Raw genomic sequence first — 16,078 nt, forward strand, 5'->3', positions numbered from 1 at the left:
AGAACTCGAAAAGTTATTAATCTCGATAATCAAACTAGCTTAAATCTGCATAAGATAGATACTGCTAAATCAGCTAATTCATTGCAGTATAAATTTGAAATCTCGATATTTTTCCAGCTTGAAGAGCTTATTAATAATTAGATTATCAATACTTGGAATATTACTAAGTATCTTTCAAAACTAGCTTAACTACCTGTAATTCAAGCTTTATTTCTTGTTGCTAAATCTAGCTATATCAAGCTTACTATTAATATAATTCAAGCTTTCAACAAATCCTTATTTCTTTCTATAACAGCTTTCATAACTGCTCTTAGTAGCATCCGAGATAGAAGCATCGCTTCAGTAGCATACATTCCTTTGCAGCTAAGAGATAAAGAGAATAAACCTGTATAAGCAATACTAGATACAGATACCGAAATAAGCTTGATAGCTCTCTCTCTGTATTCAAGCATGCACTTATCTTATATACTAATATCGAATATTATCTTACATATATACAATAAATCAGATATAGCACTTATTAAAGTTCTTAAAATCAATATTTTCTATAGCAGCTTCTCTAAACAAATAATATTCTATATTATCAATAACAGATTAATATTGCTAAATCATCCTATACTATTAGAAATGCTATTTATAATGCAAATCAAGCTTTCCTTTAATCATTTCATCCTCGGATTTCTCTATACAAGCTTTGCCTTTGAAGAAGTACAACTAATTACTATAATCAGCAATCAGAAACTTCTTGAAGAGAAGGATTTATATAGAATTATACCAAAAAACTAAGTACTAGCAGCTATCCTAAGAAATGCAGAGCTATTAGCAGAGAAGTCATTCCAGAGTAAGTATTGTTGAAGGAGAGAGATATAGCTATAATATTCATATCTGAATGAAACATTGCAGCTGTTATAAACGAGTTAATAGTGAAACTGATAGGGAGGAAGTTGAAGAAGAGTTGCTTTATAGTGAATAAGGAAGAAGCAATCCGAGAGTCTTGCCTGTATAGAATGCACAGCAGCCAGCGCTATTTACACCAGCTACATTATATAAAGAAGGAAAGAAAAGATATCTTAAGCTTGATCAACACTTTTTATAAGCTTAAAGATAAGAAGATCAAGCTAATTAATAATTCCTAGCCTAATGATTTAGTATTGAAAGGAACAATTGAATGAAAGCTTGCTAAGATTAAGGAAATAAAATGAGCTCAGCGATTCACAAAGCTTACTAAGTATAATAAGTGGATTGAACTCAAGTTCAGCAATCTGAATTCTGATTAGCATCTAAGATCTAACTAGTAAGCTGCTATATAAGAGAAAAACTGTAAAGGATTTTCTAAAGCTAAGAAGGAAATATTCAAATATATATTGAGAAACAGAATCAAAGCTCTTGCATAAGACTTTACTAAGATTGGAAAGATTATTGAGAAAGTAGCTTTCTTGCAAGAAATTAGAACTGTATCCTATAAGATCTTTCAAGCAAAGCATATTTCAATCTCTAATGCTCTCAGGCTAAAGTTAATAAAGCTTCTGAAATAATATATTAAGCAGAAGATCATTGAGAAAAGCTATGTATTATATAGAAACAACTAGTTTCTAATTATTAAAAAGAATAATAGCTTATGTTTGATTAATGATATTCAAAAATATAATAAGTATAGCTTCAAGAATGCTTTCATGCTGCTTATCTTAGATGAATTCTCGGAGGAGTTTGCTATATGCAAGATTCTTTTACTGCTCAACTTCTTTTCCGGATATAATTAAGTATAACTGCATTCTAATAGCAGAGATATAATAATCTTCTTAATATTCTTAAGCTTATTCAGAATATATATTCTATTCTAGAATGCTACTAACTCTATTGCTTAGTTTATAAGAATAATGGTTAGACTTTTATATAATTTTATTCCTTATATATGCTAGCTTTTTCTTAATAATATTCCTATTTATAATCTTATAACAATCTATGAAAATGAAGAAATTCCAAGCTTTTCCGGAATATATAGATACATTGCTAAGCATATCGGAAATCTTAATAAGATTCTTATAAATGTAGAGCTAGCTAAAGCTACAATCTCAGCATTCAAGTTAGAATAGTGCTAAGTGAAAGTTGATATAGTTGATTATATTATTAGTTCCAGCGAATAACAATCTTAGAACAGAAAGATAGAAAAGCTTCTAGCTTGAATAGAATGCAAGAATATTAAGAATATCCGCTCTTTTATCAAACTAATTATCTATTATGCAGCTTAGATTTGGAATTTCGCAATTATTGCTCAACTATTTTATAATCTTCTTAAGAAAGATGCTGTATGGAAATGGAAAAAGGAATAGAAAGAAGCTATTGCTATATTTATTCAAATACTTACATCTTATTCAGTTATTATTTTAATTGATTATAGCATTAATATTAGAAAGATTATTCTTATAATAAATGCAAGCTTATTAAGCTAAAGCGCTATACTAATGCAGATAGTAAAGAATAAATGAAAGCTAGCATATTTCATTAGCAGAATCTGAATAATTGCAATATAGAAATATAATGCTACTAAGAGAAAGTATTGCATTATTTTCTATGCTTTATAATCTCTTTAGCAGTATTTCTATAATTGCTATTTCATTCTGGAAACTAATACTTGCATTCTAGTAAACTAACTCAATAGAGAAATAAATAATATACTCAGTGCTCTTCTGAATAGATGAATAGTAATAATTAAGATATTTAACTTTACTATCAAATATATTTCCGAATCAAAGAATTCTATAGCTAATGCTCTTTCTCAATCTCTATACTTAATACTATCTAAGAAAGATAAAGATAGCAATATTGAGAACTGGTATAATGCTCAGCTTAATAGTATAAACTTAGATAAAGCTAATTTAGTATTACTACTAAATTCAATTCTTTAATAAATAGAATAGTTAAAATAATATATAGAGTTCTTATATTACAGAATTATTCTATTAAAACTCTTTAAGAGAGATTGCAAGAACTTTATAATAGAAGCATTAAAGCATTAAGTACTTAACCAGGCTCTGTAGCGCTGCACTAATGCGAAACTTCTATGCTAATGAGTAGTAGATAATCCTAATCTTCATTGCTAAATCATTAGAAAATATCATGCTAAGTTTGAATATTGAAATCGAGACTCTATAGTAGCTTATATTAAGCAATTCTATTACTGGAAAGATCTCTAAACAGATATAGCTAATACTATCTCAGATTGCAAGAAGTATGCAAAGTTCGATCTAAAGATATGAAAGGAAGAAGTAATCCCAACTCTTTCAAATCAACTCTTTACAAAAATCAATATTAATATTCAATATATAGCTAAGAATAGTAGTTACAAATATCTTGCAAAAGCTTGCTATAATCTGATTAGCTATATACTTACAAAACTTCTCAAGAAAGCTATAGCTGTAGAAATAAGAAAGTTTATTTTGGAAGAAATCATTCTTGTATTCAAATGCTTTTTCAAAATTACTATTAATGGAAAACCAGAAAACAAGGCTGAGATAACTAAGATCATTAGAGCTCTTAGAATCCTGCTTATTCAGATCTTCAATTACAATCCCTATGCTCAAGAACAAATAAAAGCTAATTATTTTTCCTTAGCAAGTGCTCTTGCTAAGCTAGCTAATACTCAACTCTGAAAATAGAAGTAATACTTAAGATTTGCACTTTTTGCTAAAAGAACTACAATTCGCTAATCGCATAGATATAGCTCCTTCTATTTAATTTTCAGTTGAAAGCTGCTTATTCTAATTAAAACTAAAATTCCAACATAAAGAGTTCTTACATAAACCAAAGACTAATCTCCTTAAAAAGCATTTGAAATGCAATTGAGAATAATTGCAGCTAAGAAAAATAATATGCAGAAAGCAATTAAAGCTATTCAGGCATATCATCAAAAGATTATAGCTAAAAGTTAAATACAGAGTCTAATATGAAAATCTCAACTGAATATCAGAAATCTCATGCTTATTTATAATTACATCCGGAAAATAAGCTACTTGTACAATGCTAAGATCTCTTATAAGTAGAAGAATTTATATCTAATTACTCAGATTCTAGATAAACATGCTTATAAGCTCAAGACTATAGATGGAGTTCTGCTAAAAAGCATATATTCAGCTACTAATCTCAAAAAGTTTGTACAGAATATGAATAGCATTTGGGAATCCAAAATGCTTATACTCTGGGAAGAAAATGTTAAGCTTCAATCTAGCTAACTATTAGCAGAAAAGCTGGATTTAATAAAAGCTTCTTAATAAGAGAAATCAAACAATAATATTCTCGAAGTTCAGAAAGCAGATTCAAGCAATAACGCTACATTCTGGATTTCAGATATCATTAAGCACAACCCTATGCCTAGCCAAACCAATTCTAATTCAGAGACTATTAAGCTAGCAACTAAAGCAGATAATAATGCTAAGAATGGAAATGAAATTAGTAATGATAAACATTTCATATAAGCAGCAGAGAAGAAGAAGCAAGAACAGAAGAAAGCAGATAGAAATAGAATATTTATACTAATTCCAACTAAATCAGTATTCCTAGCTTATAAGAAAGATTGATTTCTTTCTGTTCATATTTTCTTTTTGTTTGCAAAATACATTTTCTTTTCATCTTTCCTATTCCATCTTGTATATTTTGCTGAGAAAGAAGGAATAAAGTATCATCTACTATTACTTGCTACAGAATACTGTAAACCCATCTAAAAATTTCAAAGCATTCAGCATAGAGCATATTAACCAGCTCTAAAGCTATTTTCGTTATTTAAAAATTGCAGTATATTGGAATACAATATATAAAAAATGCAAAGCACTAAAGAAATACTGCAATCTATAAAAACTCCTTACTTTTATACATTATCCTCATTACTAGAATATCTATAAATATCATTCGATAGCTCTCTCCTTATCCTATTCAGATTCATATTATTCGTATCATCCGCTGAAGAATCATCATCAAAAACAGAGAAAGAACCTTGAAACTGAACAAACTTAGCTTATTTCTCAATACAAAATCCTACTACAGCTTTGCTCTTGCCTTTATTCTTGCTGCAAAATACAGATTATAAAGCTGCTTATCCAGATTCAGATACTTTCTTCTTGAAAGCAGAAGAAGCAATACTCTTCTTATTAATTTATGCAGATAAAGTTAGCAGTAATCTCCTTAAGCATTGCAATTATAGTTAATTATAAGACTTATAGTATTCTATAAATACTATTTTCTTAGTATAAGAGAAACTCATTTGATCTGATTATATATAATATCTTTATTCTGCATAAGCTTATATTAAGCTTTAATAATATGCTTAATATTAGCATTAGAATTAACTTGAGAATCTATCTTGATTATACATTAAGAGCTGAATTAATAAAATAAGTACTAATGCTATAAGAAGAATAATAATTAGTATATACTCAAATCTGATTAAGAATATCAGAATAAGAATCTTATTTATATACTGTATTCTTTAATACAAGAAAAGTTTTTAGTATAATTATATCCAGACTCTGCATAATAAATGCAATTACTATACTTCTTATTAAAGAAGCTTTTTATTGAAATGTATTCTAGGAAAAGCTAGTTGATATTAATCTGCTGCTTCTGAATAAGCATGCAAGCAGTAGTATATCAATAAGAGCAGCAATTGCAAGAAACTAGATTATACTAATCATAGAACTGAATAAGAAGAGAATTTACTTGCTTAGATCAGAAGAAAATATAAATAAGATACTTGCTAAAAAGCTTCCAACCAGCTTTATACATTATAATAGGATTCAGTTTGATAGAATTCTTATTATCCAGCTTTGCGAAATAAGCAGCAAAGCCAGAGCTTAGCAGTAAGTTGTTTCAAAATATGATATCGCTTTGAATATCTCAAGAAGTATATATCAAGCTAAGATCTCTCTTAATGATATTGAAATCCGTAATATCAAGAAAGTTAATATGAATATCCTTAAGCTAGTAATAGTTACTGCTCTAAGAAGAAGGAACTGAAAAAGAAAATCAGATTCAAACCTTATCAATCTCTTAAGAAGCAGTATTTACATGCAAAGAGAAAACAGCATCAGTAATAATTCGAGATATCTTAAGTATATTATAGAGCTAAACAAGAGAAGATTAATAAAAGAAGAAGTTATTATGCAAAGAATGAATTGAAAAACAAAGTAAACTGAGAAAGAGATTGTTAAATAAATTGCTAAAGATTAATAAAATAGCAATAAATAACAAATACACTTAACTGAATTATTATGCCTTCTATTCAGTTTATTGCTAAACAGCTCCTATCTAGCTAAGAGTAAAGCTGTTTGCTTTGTAACAAACGGAAAGCAGTAAATCACTTGAATAATTACCAGATAAGTGTTATGACCCATCCAACATGCAGGTCACAGAACAAGTCACGAGTAACAGGGACCAGGTGTCAAGGATTCAACGTCCTGACAAAGCATCGATTATGTAACCCAGGGTTAGGGTTATTAGCGGATAGATACAGTCGACGTCTATCCCGTCGATAAGGGAATCGATGGAGTCGACATCGATCCTATCTATCCGAACTGAAGAACCAAGTATATAAAGGTTTATATTTCCTACTGTTAGATAGATTTCCTTCAGATAATTCTTCAGTTGTTAATCTAAGTATTCAGTTTCATACACTGAGTAGCCCCAAAGGCAGTAAATACTTGTATCGCTTATTAGGACTTATACAGTTCCGTATTCAAGAACTTGATACTTTGATACTGCTCTTATTAGCATAAATCCCTTTGTATACTTAAAAATCTTCGGATTGCTGCAGTGCTCATTACATTTTGACAACTCTTGTTCAAGAACGGTTCAGTATTACCCCCTTGAGCAATACGGAACACGATAGCTCCTCCAGGAATCCCTTCGTCCTCGCACGCTCCTACCCAGGAAGAACTGATCAATCAGATGTACTAGCTTACCCAGCATATCCAGAACCTGCGCAAGCAACAGCAGGCTCAGAGCGCTACCATCGCCAACTAACAGGCTCAGCTAGCTCAACAAGCTCAGCTAGCTTAACAGGCTTAGCAGGCGCAATCCACTCCTGCAACCACCAATAGTGCTGGAAAGGCATACAAGATGAACAAGCTTGCCATATACAATAGCAATCAGAAGACGCTGCATGGATTCCTTACCTACTGCAGAGCGTATTTCTTGCACTATGCAACTCAGTTTACTATGAAATCTGAAAAGATTATTCTTGCAGGAACTCGTCTTGAGAAGGATGCTCTTATCTGGTACAAGCTTTCTCTGCGCAACTACTTGAAGCATCAGAGCAATCCCGATATGCATACCCAGAGTACTAAGAATATATTTAATTCTTTTGAAAGCTTCGAGAAAGCTCTCAAAGAAACCTTTAATAATCCCAACGAAGAATGCACTACAGCTTAGCAGCTTATGAATCTCAAGCAGACCAAATCAGCTTCTGCTTATACAGTTAGATTCAAGCAACTCTCAGTACAACTCCTGTAGAAAGATAAGAATCTCATGAAGCATTATTACAAGGGATTCAAGGACGACGTTAAAGATGAAATCTCCAAGCAGGATTGGCTAAAGAACTTTGCAACATTCTCCAATCAAGCTATCCGCATTAACAACTGTCTATATGAACGATGGGTAGAGAAGTTTAAGAAAGAAGGAAGCTAGACTTGGAGGTTTTCAGCTAATACAGGCAAGAAACTCCAAAACAAGAATAGTAGTTGATATAGCAGTATAGCTTAAAGCAGCACTATATACGCCGGTTCTATGGAACTCGATGCAGCTAATAAGCAGTATAGCAAGAGAAACAGCATTACTTGCTACAACTGCAATAAACAAGAATATATTGCATGCAACTACTATCAATCCCGAAAGAATAAATAGCAATTAGTTTAGAAAGAATGCTAGATAAATATTGCTTGATGATAGAAACTCAATCAACTGAGCAAAAATACTTCCTCGGAGCAAGTATTGAACTCTATTGATTATAGAAGTTTCAGCTGAATATTCTGCTATAATAACAACTGCTTAATATATCTTTCAAGTAAGGAAGATTTAGAATAGTTTCCTCAGAAGCCTCAGCGCTGCAGGCAGATAGCAATAGCAGGATGAGAATGCATGCTTAGCATCTTTACAAGTAGCAACTCGGATTGCTCTAGCATTATGAAACAGAGTATCCAAGCGTTGAAAGAAAAGCTTAGCAATAATACCCTTCATCATTCCTCATCGCTTATACCAAGCACTATAACCAGGGATATGAACAAGGGATAGTATCCTCTTGGTTATTGATATGAATATTTAGATAATACAGAAAACACCTTTCAAGCAACAGAAAGATCAAGCTAGAACGAGCGATCCAACAGTTTACTAGAGTTTCCTATAAATAATGAACTCAAGAAATCTATAGAAAGGTTTTCTTTCGGTATTGGGTAGAATAAGAAAATAACATGAATTGAATATTTTATCTACGAAATAGAGCTGAAAGAGCTCTTTACCTGCATTCCTTTGCAGAATATCGAAGCATAAGAAGATAAGAATTTTTAAATCAGCTCACTTCACAACTTATATTACAAACTAGCTTGGATCTCCTATATCTATCATAGCTGCAGAATGCATTTTTCGGATAAGATGCAATACAAATAGTTTTCTATTAGAAAACTAGAATAAATTCTTCAAGCTATTGAAGAATAGAAACTCTGCTTTAGAAAGGTTCTTAACAAGCAGCATTATAATGCATATATCGGGCTACTGGATGATTGCTTTATGCAATATATGAATAAGAAAATGAAATAATAGCAGTGCAAAACGATACTCTGCACGATTTACATTAATAACAAGATTTGCAACTAGTATTAATAGAAGAAAGATTAGGAATAATAACAATACAAGCAAAAGCAAGCTAAGAAGCTTGCTTAAGAAGCAGCGAAGCAGGCTTAGAAGGATAGACAGTTCTTGATAAACTCAAAAGAATAGGATTGCTTGTAAAGGAACTGCAGATGATCAGACTGGAACGGTTTCTATATGAAGCTTTCAGAACAGATTATGCTCATATCAAGTTCAATATATACATTCAAGGATATAAATATAGCGCATTATTGAACAGTAGCGCTTAGGGAAACTTTATATCTCCATATATTGTTAATCAGGCACAATTACAATAGAAATAGAAGAGATGCTCATATACTCTCAGCATTATAGAAGAACAATCTGTTGCATACAACTAAGGAGTAATTGATAAGGAAACTAATCATCTATCTGTTTTGATTCAAGAATATGTAACCAGAGCTTCTTTTGATATTATGGATACAGTATAGCATGAGCTAATTATAGAACTTCCATAGCTCAAGAAGTATAATTCTCGAATCAATTGAACTACTAGCTAGCTCTCATGAGAACAAGCTATACCCAGAGAAATAGTTATAATCAACAGCACAGAATCGAAGCCAGTAATTGAAGAATACTCAGAAAAAGAAGCTTCACATAACTTCATACATACTTCCAAGTCAGCAGAGCTAGCAGTTCAAGAAGAAGGATCTAGTAACAAGCAAACTCAAACAGTGCTAGAGCGCTAACAGATTAGCAAAATAATGGAAGCAAGACTCTTAGCAAGTCAGTCCGCCCTGAAGCAACAAGAAAAAGCTTCAGAATATAGATTGTAGAACTACACGGGAAAAACTTCGAAACCAGGCTCTTAAGCGCTCAGTTCAGCCTGGAGCAAACGCTCAAGACTCTCAAAAACGTTACCAAAAACAACAAATGAAAAGAAGCATGCTCAACAATACCTACTATTCCTCCAGATAGCAGAAACAGCACAAGGATCAGAACCAATACTTGCGAACATATTACAAGAATATCACAAGTTCAAGAAACTATTTCAGAAAGAATTGGATACAGAATTACTAGAATACAGCTCATACAACTACGAGATCTTGCTACAAGAAGGAAAACAGCCCAAATTCTTCCCTATCTACAGACTAGATAAGGTATAGCTAGAAGCACTTAGAGAGTATCTCGATGAGAATCTTAAGAAAGAATATATATAATCATTGCAATTACTAGCAGAATATCCCATTCTATTTATATCTAAGAAAAACAGTAAGCTTAGGCTATGTATTGATTATAAGCAATTCAATAATATTACAATCAAAAACTGATATCTGTTATTATTTATTAAGGAACTATGAGATAGATTGCAAGAAGTATAATAGTTTACAGTTCTAGATCTAAAAGAAGTTTACAATCTGATTAGAGTAAAGAAAGAAGAAGAATGGAAAACTGCTTTCAGAATATGCTACAGATACTATAAATATTTAGTTATGCTCTTTGGTTTAACAAATACCCTAGCTTCATTCCAGAAAATAATCAATTATGTTCTATACAAGCATCTGAATCAGTTCGTTATTGCTTACTTCGATAACATTCTTATTTACTCTTGAATACTTGAAGAATACAAGAAATATATAGAAATAGTATTGCAAACGCTTTAGAATACGAAACTCCTTGTGGAATCTGCAAAGAGCTATTTTCACATACAAAAAGTTGATTATCTTGGATTCACAATCGAATCAGAATACATCAAGCCACAGAAAGATAAGATGGAAGCTGTTAGAAATTAGCTAATTCTCAGGAACATCAGGGATATTAGATCTTTTCTTGGATATATCAATTTCTACAAACAGTTTATCAAGAACTACAGCTGAATTGCATACTCTCTTACAAATCTTACTAAAAAAGAATAGCCTTTTGAATAAACCTTCAAGGCATAAGAAGCCTTTAATGAGATTATCAAGCATATCATCTCAGAGCTAGTTCTATATAAAGCAAACCCCTACAAATCCTTTGAAATTGAAACTAATGCATCAGAATATGTATTTGAAGAATAACTTGATCAGCAAGATAATCAAGAGCATTTAAGGATTATAAGCAATTTCTTAAAGAAGTTGAATAGCTCGGAAATCAATTACAGAATCCCTAATCAGAAACTTATAGCAATAGTAAAAGCCTTCAAGAAGTAGCAACACTATCTCATTAGCGCATAACATCCAATCATAGTTCACTCGGATTATAAGAATCTAACTACATTCATAATAACTAAGATTTTGAACAAGCAACAAGTTAGATAAGTAGAATTCCTCTTACAGTTCAACTTCAAGATTATGTACTACAAAGGCTCAGAAAACGAATAAGCAGATGCTCTCAGCAGAAGATCAGACTATCAAGATGCAGATTCCTCGGATATACAGAACATCTTCGCTCAAAATGAGTCAGAAAATCTCGTCAATGCACACAGAGAACTAAATGCTGCCTTCAGAATTGAACTCTTGGAGAAGAATTCAGAATCAATAACTCCAGATGAACAAGATAATTATATCAAGAATATATACAGTGCACTAGCATACAAGTACTAGGAAGTTAGAATAACCTACGAATGCATTAAAAAATACTGGAATCCATCAGGCTTTAGAAAAAGAATTGAGAATATCCTATAACAATACAATAGCTGCAAAAAGAATAAGGCAGAAAGATACAAGCTTTACAAACTATTGCATCTCTTACCAATACCTACAACTGTTTAGCAATTCATCAGTCTAAACTTTATTACCAAGCTATCTCTCTTACAAAAACTCTTAACTAAGATGCAATACAATAGCATTCTAGTAGTAATTTGCAAACTGAGCAAGTATGCTTACTTTCTCCTCTACAAGGAAAGTAGTATAGCAGAGGAACTTGCATATGCATTCCTCAGAATAATTATTGCTAACTATAGCACGCCAGAAGAAATAATCTCTAATAGAGATAGAAAGTTCAATTCGAAGTTTTGAACCTTGCTCATGAAACAGCTTGAAATACACTACAGAATATTTACAGCATTTCATTTACAAATAGATAAATAAACAGAAAAAATGAATCAAGTTGTTGAACAGTATCTTCGATACTATATCAACCAGAAACAGAACAATTGGATTAACCTATTACTTCTTATACAGTTCGCTTATAATAGTACAGATACAAGTACAACGAAGAAGTCACTATTCTTCGTACTCTATAAATACAATCCAATAGCTTACTATAAAGCACTGCTAGAAGCAGATGCAGAAGCTGCAGATAAAAGAGTTAAGAAGATCAAGAAAGTTCAGAAAGAACTCTGATTAGAATTACAATTCGTTCAAGAACGAATGATGCAGTATGCAAACTCCAAAAGAATTGAGAAACCAATCCTACAGAAGGGAGATAAAGCCTACCTACTTCGGAAAAACATCAAAATAACCAGATCCAGCGAAAAACTCAACCATAAGAAGTTAGAACTATTCAAAATCTTACAACAGATCTCCCCAGTCAACTACGAATTAGCATTACCTCATGGGATGAGAATATACTCAGTTTTCCACATCTCATTGCTGGAACTAGCAGCACAGAAAACACTAACAAACAACACAGCAGAAGTAGAAAACAATAAACCAGAGTATGAGATAGAGAAGATCCTCAAGCACAGAAGCACAGATAACACAAGGGAATACCTCATCAAGTAGAAAGGTTACCCAGCAAGTGAAAATTCATGAGAACCACGGGAGAACGTTGAAAACGCTCAGGAAAAGGTAGCTGAATATTGGAAAAGGAAGGCCAGCACCTAAGACAACCGCTCCAGCCCGGAGAGGGGCTCAGAGCCCACCGTCTCATCCAAAAACCCAGACCAATCCACCACTGCATTCCCCACGTCCACGGAATTCCAGTCAAAACCCTCAAAAGAAGGATCTCCAGCAACCACAGCAGATTCCTCTGCAACCACAGAACGAACCCCAGCAGCGATGCGAGCTCGCTCCTCCGCCTCCACCCTTTCCAACTCCTCCACATTGTCGATTCCCCGACGAACAGCGCGCATCATCTTTTCATACCACATCCTTTTCTGCTTACACAGCCTAAGGAGTTTGGCATTCAGCTCAGCAGCCTCCTCCTCGATCGCCTCTACCTCCGCCTCTAGGCGATGGTGTTGAGCGGTTATACGATTCAATTGTGCAGGCGTCAGGCCACGCACGTCGCAATTCGACAAACTCAGACGCATGCAGGTCTAACAGCGGGAAGATTCGAACTCGGCAACCTTGCACTCAGCCGAAAGATTGTAATCTTCGCAGTATGAGCAAGGCATGGGCGAAAGAGAACCGAAGGTAGCCATAGCAGAAAGAAGGGATGATTTCTGCGAAGAACGAGAATAAGGCTTAGCAATACAACGAGAACTGATTCTGTTCAACATCTCGATTAGGAAGGCAAGATTACGAACGAAAGATTTGCTAGGGTACTTACGAAAGATCGTTGGGAACAATGACTGATAGGAGAGAGATGATGTTATGACTCATCCAACATGCAGATCACAGAACAGATCACGAGTAACAGGGACTAGGTGTCAAGGATTCAATATCCTGACAAAGCATCGATTATGTAATCCAGGGTTAGGGTTATTAGCGGATAGATACAGTCGACGTCTATCCCGTCGATGAGGGAATCGATGGAGTTGACATCGATCCTATCTATCCGGACTGAAGAACCAAGTATATGAAGGTTTACATTTCCTACTGTTAGATAGATTTCCTTTAGATAGTTCTTCAGTTGTCAATCTAAGTATTCAGTTTCATACACTGAGTAGCCCCAAAGGCAGTAAACACTTGCATCGCTTATTAGGACTTGTACGGTTCCGTATTCAAGGACTTGATACTTTGATACCGCTCTTGTTAGCATAAACCCCTTCGTGTACTTAGGAATCTTCGGATTGCTGCAGTGCTCATTACAATAAGATAAATTAGCTATTTCATCTATACTTACAGCTAGCTATTCTTCTTTCTCCTTCAATCTCTTTACAATCACCTTTCTTAAGCATATATATACCCTTTTTCTTTCTCATCAATACTGCCCTAAATCTATATACTAATATCAGAGCAAATTATTAACTGCTCTATTTATATAACATTATCTTTCTTAATAAATTCTTAGGCTAAAGCTGCATTCTTCTCTATCTTTTTTTCTTAATTAATACTCTCTTAATTTCTTAACTTTATATCTTTGCAAACCTCTCTTGCAATTGCTTATCTTCCAACAAAGCTATTCTTCCCTTTTTACTTTCCTTTCAACTCAGTAGCAATAGCTGAATTCAAGTACTCTCTATTCCTATCTATTCAGTATAGCTGAGGAAACTGGATAATCAAGGCTTACTGCTTTCGAACTATCTTTCCTAGAGCGCTATATTCAACTAAAATAATCAAGAATTGTTCGCTCTACTTCAGTCTAAGAAATGAAGAAAATTATTTAGCAGCAGAACTCGTTAAGAAGTACTTCTCAGAATTACTTCTTTGCAAGTTATATTTGCTTATAATCTTTAATGCTAATCCTTCTAGATATCTTCTCAATATCTATAATCTGATTGGATTCTTAGATACAGAAATCTCTTAAGATATTAGTCTGCAGTATACTGTAGCTGCTTTTCATTATTATGCTCAATACAATCAACAAGATGTATTCTTAATAAGATATCTTTGTATTTCATTAATAGCTTATTCATCTAGCTCTTCTGATATTCTTAATAAGCAGAATCTGCTTAAATATGAAGCTAGATAGAGGCATCTATGGGTTCTTCTCTCAGTTAATATAGCGATTTCAGCTTATACTTTATCTTAGCTCGATATAAAGACTGAAAAAGAATTTTATATTGCTATGCATAAATCCAGCAATATCCTACTAGCTTATGCAAGCAAGCACTATCTAAACAATCAGCTTAGAAGTACTGAAGCTAATCAGGATTGAGATTTCAAGAATGTTTCAACTATGCTGCTGGATAATAATTCAAATATAGCTCTGCTCTATACAATTAAACTATTTCGCTTTCGAATCCTGGAATCTACTGATTTCTATTAATCACCTAGTAGCTATTTAAACTAGAAGCAAGCTTTCTATCTTAATCATAGAGAGACTATACAAAATGTGGAAGAATGAGGTATGGAAATAGCTATAACAAGCTTGCACTACCAGGCCTTCTCCTATGAACTGAAACACAGCAACTATATGCAATATCCTGATTAGCCATTAAGAAGAAATGCCTTACTTCAAGAATACAAAGCTATACAAGTAAAAGCTGATAAGATACTGAATATAACTTACAAGCCGAATATTACCTTCTTTGTAGGAGAAGTTGCAGACTTGCTTGAACTGTTTATTAAAAGCAATCTCAACAGAATAAGAAGAAATATATTAGCCTTTGCTCTAAAGGATTTCAGAGCAAGTAGAGCACTCAGCTTAATTCCATCAAGACAACAATCCCGAGAGAGTATAGCTTCAGCTAGCCTGATCTTGCATTTATCAAAAGAATATAGTATCAGCTCAGAATTAAATTGATTCTCATCTGAAACTCCTACTAATCCTTACTTCTCTTCATCTCGAGAAATGCTTATTAATTCAGAATTAACAATCAATCTATTAATACAGCAAACAGCTAAGCTTAAACGTACTACTAAAGCTTTATTGCATCAGAAATTGAGAAGCAGCAATATTATGCTTTTCAGTTTTTCTAATAAATTTCAGAAGCTTCATATATTTCTATGGAATAAGCTTTATAGCTTTAACTCTATCCTAAAGTCAAAGTGTCCTCAAGGTAGAGGACAGTTTTTTTGGGTAAGAAATTTTTTGGCGCTAGCAAAAACAGGGGTAAGAGGATCGTTTTTTTCTTCTGTAAACTGTCCTCAACTCAAATTTTAAGCTTTCTGTCTCATTTCAATTTGAAGTCTGATCGCTTTCCTTAAAACTCTATCATTTCTGAATTTCAAGTTCTCATCATCTTTCTTTCTATTTCAATTGCAGGATTTGTATTTCTAGGGTAAAGGATTGAGGTGGTTTAGGGCTAGGGTTAGGGCTAGGGCTAGGGCTAGGGCTAGGGCTAGGGTTAGGGCTAGGGCTAGGGCTAGGGCTAGGGCTAGGGCTAGGGCTAGGGTTAGGGCTAGGGTTAGGGCTAGGGCTAGGGTTAGGGCTAGGGCTAGGGCTAGGGTTAGGGCTAGGGCTAGGGCTAGGGCTAGGGTTAGGGCTAGGGCTAGGG

General features: G+C 33.3%; 1 protein-coding gene across 1 annotated transcript; it reads left to right on the plus strand.

The window, feature by feature from the left end:
* Positions 1-1,589: 1,589 nt before the first annotated feature.
* Positions 1,590-1,760, plus strand: M406DRAFT_252129 (uncharacterized protein; the record flags this gene model as incomplete). Its single annotated transcript, XM_040916816.1, has 1 exon — positions 1,590-1,760. A coding segment is annotated over one exon (171 nt), but the record flags the coding sequence as incomplete, so codon positions are not given.
* Positions 1,761-16,078: the final 14,318 nt, after the last annotated feature.

Source organism: Cryphonectria parasitica (assembly GCF_011745365.1).
Source record: "Cryphonectria parasitica EP155 unplaced genomic scaffold M406scaffold_3, whole genome shotgun sequence".
NCBI lineage: Eukaryota > Fungi > Ascomycota > Sordariomycetes > Diaporthales > Cryphonectriaceae > Cryphonectria > Cryphonectria parasitica.